This window comes from Mus caroli, chromosome 15 (genome assembly GCF_900094665.2).
Source record: "Mus caroli chromosome 15, CAROLI_EIJ_v1.1, whole genome shotgun sequence".
Lineage (NCBI taxonomy): Eukaryota > Metazoa > Chordata > Mammalia > Rodentia > Muridae > Mus > Mus caroli.
In genome coordinates this window covers 28,377,453-28,387,583 of record NC_034584.1, presented here as the reverse complement: position 1 = coordinate 28,387,583, position 10,131 = coordinate 28,377,453, and the positions used below count along the sequence as shown (strand labels likewise).

At 36.9% G+C, this 10,131-nt stretch overlaps 1 protein-coding gene across 3 annotated transcripts in view; it reads right to left on the bottom strand.

Annotated features, from left to right (window-relative positions):
* The window catches only part of Cpq (carboxypeptidase Q), a 455,565-nt gene that overhangs the window by 191,074 nt on the left and 254,360 nt on the right, over positions 1 to 10,131 (bottom strand). For all 3 annotated transcript variants that reach the window (XM_029469722.1, XM_021183239.2, XM_021183241.2), the window contains one exon: positions 1,387 to 1,498. In XM_029469722.1, the coding sequence (XP_029325582.1) occupies positions 1,387 to 1,498 (112 nt within the window). The remainder of the gene's footprint in view (positions 1 to 1,386; positions 1,499 to 10,131) is intronic.

Below are 10,131 nucleotides of genomic sequence, written 5' to 3'. Positions count from 1 at the left end.
ACAATGGAGTACTACTCAGCTATTAAAAAGAATGAATTTATGAAATTCCTAGGCAAATGGATGGACCTGGAGGGCATTATCCTGAGTGAGGTAACACAATCACAAAGGAACTCACACAATATATACTCCCTGATAAGTGGATATTAGCCCAAAACTTAAGATACCCAGGATATAAGATACAATTTGCTAAATGCATGAAACTCAAGAAGAATGAAGACCAAAGTGTGGACACTGTGCCCCTTCATAAGCAGTTTTTTATTTCTACATTTTAAAATACAAGTAAAACACAATTTATAAAAATATAAATAAAAATGCCACACCAAATATTTTCTGAAAACAAGACCATGTCAGCAACCTACTGTTAGAGTGATCAACAATATTTTCCTTTTGAGATGGAGTCTCATGTAGCCCTGGCTGTCTTTGGACTCACTATGAAACTGATTACTAAAATGAGAGGCATGCACTCCATACCCATTTTTATGAGTTTGGGGGGATTGAACCCATGGCTTCATGCATGTTAGGCTGCATTCTACTATCTGAGCTGTATCTAAGATGAATAATCTTTAATGGACCTATGAAGAAGACAAAAGACCCCGAGAAAGTGGCAGGGAATCATGAGTTTGGCGACATATATACTTAAACAATGAATGCTTTGACCTCTATGTTATCTGAGAAACAATTTGTTTTACAGCTACTATCCAGGACATTCTGCAGATGAAGCCCTTCAAAACCACCATTGTATGATTCAGACAATGAACTCTTGATTCCGACTATTCTTTTGTTTCTAACTGCACTCCATACCCACCCTTTTTAACCAGCACATCAAAAGAAAATGTACATTTATTTGCAAATATAGTCATCAAAAGGAGCTGCTATTAGCTGTGTCTCCAATGCCTGCTCCTCTTAGCCATATCTAGGTCAAGTTTCTCCTACCATGACTACAGGATCATTTTTTTTCCATTAAAGCAATTTCTGATTTCTGTGGAAAGATGATTTCCTTTTTCCACTATTCTCACAACCTTATTCTATCTTAAGAGAAGATAAGGCAGTCAGAAGCAGCTGGTTATTATCTGTATTTGGCCCTGCATGGTCTGGCATCATCTCCAACTGATATGATTACATGAGTTCTGGTTTTATTTGCTTGTATATTTTCCCCAATGGATGACAATAATATTTGCTTGAATACTTGAATAAAAAAATTTCTTCAAGGGATAAGTTATTTCTTATCCTTTAAAGACAAGAATCATTCTATTCTTGGAGTAAACTGAGAAAAATATAACCACAGGAGGATTTCTGAAAATACCACAAAAATGAATCCATTGTGGAGTTTCTGTATAGAGTTAACATATTACTACTGAGACCATTAAATGTTAGTTGAACACTTACCAAGATCTTTAACAAGTGAGAGCGCTTCCCATGATATGAAGGCTCCACCACCATCATCCAGGGCACCCTGCCCAACATCCCAGCTATCCAAATGTCCACTGACCAAGACAACCTAGAATAAATAATAATAATAATAATAATAAAACAATAAGAGAAACATGACAGCAAAAAGACACACTCAGGTATTTCAAACACTAAGATCAAAATTCTTATATTTGTCTTAGAATGTGTCTGAGACACATACTGTTTCTAGTGAGAAGCTAGGTACTACAGTATCAGTACAATTCTATGTTCATCTTCAGAATGATAAAAGCCCTCCCTTTGTGCCTTCTATTAATAATATTGTAGATGTTTCTTTTATTTCCTCAGAGGAAGGGATGAGATGAGAGCTGTGCCCAGACATTATAAATACACTTGAATTGAGCCCAGAGTATTTCTATTTAACTATACCTAGGCTGAGTTCTGGAAGCTTCTAGTGTCCAGACAATCTAATCTTCTGCAAGTACAGATCTTGAAGGCTTCAGCTTCTAGCCTCTGTCTGTTAACCTAGGCCTAGAGTAATTCAGCCTCCTCTGAGACTTACTGCTGAATATTCTCACTTTCTAGCTCTTTCGGAACTCTGGCTAGCTGACTCAAATCAGCTGTTCTGGCTCAAATTCCTCTCTAAGCTTACTAATTCAATTCACTTCTCCTGGATTCTGACTGAATTGTTCTGCTTGGAAAAATTACCTCTGAAGTCCACAAACTGAATGGAACTACATGAACTTAACTAAACTCAATTGAATTTGGTTGAACTGCCTTGAACTCAACTGTCTCTTCTCTCTCTGCACTGCTCTTAAGTAGCCTCTCCATTTATTCTCATGAGAGTTGGGCATACATACCCTGTCAACTTTTTCTATGATTCATCGCTTTGTCTGCCCTTCAATTAGATGTCATTGTTGGGGATTAAAGATGTGTACTAAAGACATGTCTGTATTCCAGCCAGAAATATAAAGTTGTCTACTGCTGGAGTGTCTATATTCCAGCTGGATCACACAGACCCAGGTCTTTGGATTTAACACTAGCAAGAGTAGCTATGTTTCTGGATAAAAATTCCTCTCTAACTTTTCCTTTCTGTTTAAGCTAAAAATTGTACACAGTTTAACTATTACAAAATAACATAATCTTGACTACTAAGGGCATTGGTTTATTGCTAACTGATTTTCCATCAGTTTATGGCTTAAAGTAAAAATTACATAAAATGGAGCTCAAGACTTCAACCATATTCTCAACTGGTTATTGATTTAGAACATACTTAATAAACATATCAAATTTAATCTAAATGGATATGAGAAAAATAACTTTTACATTATGAATTACTTTGATATTTATATTTCCCTTTAAGAGAGTGGAAAGTTATTTTACCAGGAGAAAAATCCATGTCTATACACAATAAAGGACATACACACCAGAATGCTATACAGCTACCCTGGAAAACCATCTTACCTAAGGACTATGAACATACACAAAGACTATAACTCAGAAATCTTACTCCTAGTTGTATGGTGTACTCAGAAGTGTGTGTGTGTGTGTGTGTGTGTGTGTATACTTTAACCAAGACACTTTTCATAACAGAATATGAATAGCCCTATCCTCATCTGAAAAGGAAAATATTCAAGTGTCTGTTAAAAGTAGAATGAACAAACTGTATTCATGTGTGGAACACCACACAATAGTAAGAACAAACAACTGCAATGCATAATAAACAGCATGAAGAATAAAAGAAGCCAGGCACCAAATAATACTCTATGTATATCTCCAGCTACATAAAGCATAAAACCAAACAAATCAGGGAAGTGGTCTCCTGTGTAAAGGAGTATGAGAAAATGGAAGGAGGTACAGGTGAGCTTTTGTAGAGCTATCATGCTGCTTCTGATGTGGTGCTGGTTATGAAGGTGTGTTTAATTCATACAGTTAGCACATATGAACTCTTCCTGACAACATTAAACTCAATAACATTTTTGGAAATCAATGTACAGTAAGCTGTCAGAGAACCAAAGCTGAACCAATATTCTTCATGGCTAACATGAAAATTCACCATTACTTTAGGGAGAGCGTTTGTGGCATATAATATCACTGTGACCTCTGTACCACATATTCACTGAGCAGCTGAAAGACCTCCTGATATCTTACAGGGAACCCAGCCTAGTATGATTTCATTGTAGTCACGAACAAATATAATGACCCATAAATAATAAATGGGTCATATAATTAACCCAGATGAATCATTTCTAAGGGGGAATTTAAAACAAAACAAAAAATAAAAAGAGCATGTTGCCATAGCAGAGTCTTCTGACATAGAAAGTGGTGTCATCCAGAGAAGTCAGGGTGAGATCTGTCAACATCCTCACAGCCCAGGACCATTGTCCTATGAAAGCTGCAGCAGACTAAAATGTAAGAATGTGTTTCAATTAACATTTTCTTAGTTAATTCAGGAGTACCCACATCAAGGCAGCCATCATTTTATATTTCTGACTTCTCTTACAATCACTGAGATCATTTTATATTTCTTTTTGTCTCTTACAAGTTTTCACTTTCCAGATATCAATTGCTACTTACATTAGCAGTTATAACATGAAAGAAATTTTGGAGTAGTAAAAAAATCTAAATTATGAAACATATGATCTGGACGTTGGCACAGTGCTATAGAAGCAAAAACATATCATTTAGATTGTGAGAGTTTAAAACATTTTTCAAATCATAAAATGTTGGGGTCCACAATCTGATGATTATAAGTTCAGTGTTTATTTTAATAGGGTAACAACAAAAATACCTCTAATTTAGTAGCACTTTAAAAGAAAATTCTAAATGTTCTCATTTTTAATGTTTTTACATATGTGTGTAGGAAACAGCAGTGGAAATTTCATTCTAAATAGTATCAGATCAGACTCTACTGAAGCCTAGACAAAGAACCTGACTGCTTTCTGCCATGTCCTGAGATCCTGAGTGAGGTTTATATGAAAAAAAAAAAATACATACTAAGTTATTTGGTGGGAAAAATTCATGACAGCATGTATCCAGGCTGTGCTGTGCTACTGTTCACTGCTCCTAGTATGATCCATGGCTAGAGAATATATAAAGAAAAGAAAAATACACTGTTTGGTGAGAAAGGAGTAAGATGACCTTAACGTTGCAGACAATCACAGAGAATAGCTGCCACTGTAACTACCAGTGGTAGGCTGCTCCTATGACAGCAATTATCCTTCATTTTACAAACATATTGCCCAAACAGAATTTAGAAGCATATCAGTCTGTTTGCTTTTGGCTTTTGTGGTTTATTTGCAGATTCATCTTCATGCCCCTAGGTTTATACATGTATTTTACAGTATTTCAGGACTCTCAGGGTTACAAAATTTGATGGGTGACATATTTCTGGTCTCAGGAAACTGTAAATTTATAGCAACAAAAATAACTGTTCAAAAAATATGATCTATAAAAATGAGGAAGAGAATCCATACCCAAGTGATGCTGCTGCCATGCTCCTCTGGCTGCTTCACAATAGATGGCATGGAATCCACTTTTAATTTTTGTTTTCTTTAATACAGAACCTTTTACTGGGCAGCAAAACTGAATCTGCCACATTGTGCCTATACATGTAAGTTTAATAAGGGCTCTCAGCATTGATTGGCATGGGAAAGTCAGCAGTCTCTAAAAGAGTGTTTTCTTACCCACAGAGTAAGAGTCACAATACAAACCTATCTGTGAAGTCTATTGTGAGAATTAAACATGATGATGATTATCCCTATCATCGTGCCTGGCACAAATATGAACTCCTTAAATATTTGCCCTTATTGATTTTGCTCTAGTTATATCAATGTGGCATTGGAAATTGTACACAGTTCTCTCTTGGAAAGATTTCTTTGGGCTTCTGTAGAATAAGCATAGATTCCTCCAGATTGCTTCATCAGGAAGGAGTTCTCTGTAGCCTTCTGTGTGCTCCCACTCTGAAGTAGAGAGACTACCAATCACAAGCACACAGTATTTAGAAATGTGACAAATATTTTTAGAATGTTTGCTGAGACCAATTTAAAACAGTATGAACTGATTCCATTTCCGAACGGAATCAGTATCTTAAGAGTTCTGGGTTACATTCTTATTTGTATTATGTACTGTAAAGGGTGAAAGGTTATAGCTCAAGCAATCACAACTTAGCCATTTCTCAGGAACCCTGGAGTTACTAAGTAACTAGGAAACACTAGGTTCAAATCAAAGTCTCCACCGTGTACCTGGGATTAGTTTCTTCTGGTTTTGATGGCACCTATTTCAAGTAGATTGCAATAATAGAGCTGATGATACTCGTCATGGCACACAACTGTCTCTCTAGCTGGGTTTGACTATAGGAAGAAAGCATCAATAGTCTGACATAGTTGATGGAGAAAAGGCATTTTCTGATACCACATTTGAGCACCTTGTGGATGGAGACATCACAAGGAGTAGAGAATGGAAGAGAAAGGAAAATGTTAATTTTTATTTTCATTGCAGACATTTGTGGTGCAGTACTGTTTAAAGATCAGGAAGAAGATGTAGTGGCCATTTTATGTTTTAATCTAAGATCTAATCATTTATGAATTAAGAGTCTTATATGTTCCTTCAGCAAACTGAAATAAGGTAGGACAAGTCATAACACTGCCTTTGAACTCTTTGTCCCCAAGAGGCAGACAAGTGAGAATATGATCTTTCCTTCTGCCATTGACTGAGGACTCCCAAGCAGCTCTTGAGCTGTTGGAGCATCCATTTCAATGTATCAACAAGGAGAACTTAATATGTGTCTCTAGTGCTACCACAACACCCATTGCTCGGTGCCTTCTTGGAACAAGAGGTATGCTCCATTTGTCTAGTTTTGTAATCTGCCTGATATTTTAATCTGTTTTATTATTACGTGAACACCTTCCAAACAGGTATGCTGTATGTTGTTATTGATATGGCTTTGTCTGATAGCAGTTATGAAGCAGTTGGAGGACAAGGAATAGATGGGTAGAAGGGAGCTAGGACAAGACCATACTAGGAATAGTTTGAAAATGCAAAATCTGATATCTCCAAGTCTGACAGACATCAATTGGGTAGAAGAGACAAGTGTGCTTTCCCCAACAAAATTCAGCTGTGAAATATCAAGTTCCTTCATGGAAAATAGCTTTGTATTTCATTCACACACACCCTCACAGACTTATAATACAGTGAATTGAACTGTTTAGTGGTAAAGTATGATTCAGAAAAAAACAACATTCACATTTGTGGTCAGTGCACATTTAAAACCCATTCCCCATTCTCCAACCTTTACAATTTTAGTTTCATAAATCTATTAAAGAAGTTTATTTTCAACTACTGTGCAATGAAATTTCCATTAGCTCAGTTGCCAGATTAAACATGAGCATATTTTTAAAAGATTAACCTTTACTATAGTCTGCAAAGTTCAGAATTACTCAGAACTATAAACAAAAAATTAAAACCAGAAATAAAACACTTCTTAAAAGTTAGAGACTTCTGCTCAACATGTTGTAATAAATTTACACTTAACTGTTCCAAGCATGTGGCAAATAGAATGGAATGATAAAATGTGAAAAACAAAAGTAACCACATATATCCAAGAAGCAGATAAACCCGAAGTAGAGCAGGTGACAAGCTGGGTGAAGGTGAAGAAGGATTCTTTTGTACGCTCTGGGAGCTTCTCTTAGTTTCCATTAAGCCTTTTCTGTGATGCAGCCTTAAAAGTATAGGGGCCACTAAAAAGAGTATATACTTGCCAATTCTATACTCACGAATGCTTGCAATATATAGAACCTTATATATCTAAATTCTCTCTATATGTGTTTTTAGTTTAAGGCATTTAGAAAATGTTGTGCCAATGCAGTTCTTGCTATACAAATGGTTTATGATTATTTATCCCTGGACTTCTCAGATGTTCTGTGCATCCAGCAAGCATTTACTGAACTACCATAGGCTGGTAACAGAACAAGGAATGTGCCATAGACATACTCTGTTCTTCTGAACGTCAGTCTAGCTAACAGTGGTGACCTAGAAGTGGACAAGGATATCTCAAGACAATGGCAAGTACAGTGAAATCAAATGATGTGCCAGAGAAATAGGACTCAGTGGCTAAGAAGGTAAATTTTGTGTTGAGGTGGAAACAATTATGGCTGGTCACATGAACTATTCGGAAGAACTGCAGCCAAAGAGATCAGCAGATCAAGAGGACTGAACACGGGCACGAGGTGAGTGGTGAGGGCTATTTCACAACAACTTGATCACATTCAGCCAGAGAACTCCATTTAAGAAATACTGAGATGCCAAAAATATTGGTTGCGTCTAAGTTTGGGAATTATGATGAACATGTTAACTTAGGGAAAAAAATGTAAAAACAACTAAAAGCTGACAGGCAGATCCATCTAGAAATGCTGATATAAAAGCCTTTATAGTAGTAAACTAATAAATTCAACTTTTAAAAATGCCTGCAAAAAAGATCCAACAGCGAAAACTAAGATGTGATTTTTAGAACTGTTTTTCTAATTGTATACAATTATTGAATAATTTTGCTTTTGACATGAAAATAACTTGTGCATCTAATTATCATTGAAGCTCTATGGAAAGAAGCCAGAGAGAAGAACATTTTTGGAGGAGAGAAGCCTATCTACCAAGAACAACAGGGAAAAGCCTGAGTGTGACTCTGGTACCAAACAAAAGGAGTGACTGGGATAGCAGGGAACAGAGCAAAGATGTGACATTTTACAGAGCTGATTGAAGGCTAACAAACAGCATGGGAAAGAGCACCAAGCTGAGTAACCTGTGTAATTGGTGGCATCAGTGCGTCAGTAGAGCCCATGGACTCTACTGTATGTGAAACAAGTAGCCACTGCTCAGACAAGTCACTTACCTTGGTTGGTTCACACAATGGCTTCACAGAGAGGAGACTTAGGGAGATATGAGAGTAGAATGACACTATTGACACCTTCCTCAAGAAGAGAAGTTATTTAGGAACAAGTAGAAACTAGTAGATGGAGGATTCACATCAGGCAGATAAGATGAAGTGGGAACAAGCACAGCAGAGGAAAATACTTCCAACTTCAGATCTAACTTGAAAAAGGTACTAAGTTGGATAGAAGTACAAAACCTCCATGCTGGTGGGCATTCAGAAACTGCTCAATCAAAACTTTATGAGATGAAATATTCTGATTTAGTCAATTTCCTGATTAGCTAGATCAGATTTTTAAGATAAAGATGTCAAACTTTATTACAAGTATCAGCTAAGATCAACAAAATAGTATGGGTGGTTAGCTCAATGTGCATCCCTGCATATGTGTACAAAATAATTAAATGTATTACAAATGTTTTATCCCTGAGCATAACAAAACTTGCATAGTAACCAAAGCTGAAGTGATATAAACTTAGGTTTTCTCTTTCTACTCAACATGCTCATAGACATTCCCACTTTTACTTTGTAGATCACCATGCTTTCTACCTATGTTGACCCTTGCTAGCCTGGAGCACTTTGCTTCCAGAAGTGTAAGGCCAAGACTGACTTGATCACCATCCAACTTCTACTGCCTTATGGCACCAAGGAGTCTCCAGGTATCCTGCCTGTTTTCTGGGAGGAGGGGGTGTCAATGAAAAAAGCAGATGTGAAATCTGTCCCCATTTGTTTAAAATCCTCTCATTCTAAATACAAGAATATGGCAAAGCAGCTTTCCATGAGCAACACAATAAAAGGCAGCAGGATGCAGAGAGAGTCCATTACCCTGAGAAGGAAGGGGAGTTTATACCCTTAGGCAGTACTTAAAGAATTTGGAGTATTTCCACTACTGAAGCCACTTGAAGAAGTCAGGAAAGAGTAAATATGCTAACACTGTAACCTTTCAAAAGTACAACTATTTAAAAAGAGCACACTGGCAGAGTGCTGTTCAAATAGTCTAAGACAATGAGCAGCCTGACATTTTTCAAACAAATATTTTAAAATGCATGCCCACATGTTTGCTGGAAATTAATGCCATTTGTTCAACAATAATAGACTTGATTCATATTCAGTCTCATATAGTGGATTATATTTTCTGATTTCATTAAACCTTCGAAAGGTTACAGCTGGTTGACATATGAAAAGCTTTACACCTTGAAAACAGAGAATTAAAGCAGGCTCTTGGTTACACAATTAGTCCCCAGAAGAAGCAGAAGAGCAGAGAACTGTATTCCTTACCCTCACTGATTATATATTCAAGTTTTATTATGCCAAATGACTGAAATGGTGGCCACAAACATATGGCTGAGCATAGGAGGTTTCTCTTGGAGCTGAGCTCTGAAGTGTGCCTGAAAAGGAGTCATTACAGTGAGTTGTGGAGACTTGAATCTGCAAGTCAAAGCTATAAAATGTAAAGGTGACAGGCACCACAGTGAGAACACATGTGCACTCTTGCCTGGTAAAGAGGGAATGTGCTTACCAAGACACAACTCTGGGTTCAGCTAAACAATGTTAAAGGTCATTTTTTAGTCTCCTTTTTCAGATTACTAAAACCAACCAACCACCAACCACCCGCCAACCAACCAAGCACACAAACAAACATCCAAACAAACCAAAATCTCTAATAACTAATTTATTGGGAGTGACAGAAGGGCTGTGTGACTCTGGAGAAACTAAAGTCAGACTTTAAATACTCTTATCAGCCTACTTGTATTAGGAAATAACTGTTTGACCATTAGGAGACACACCACTATCAATGCGGG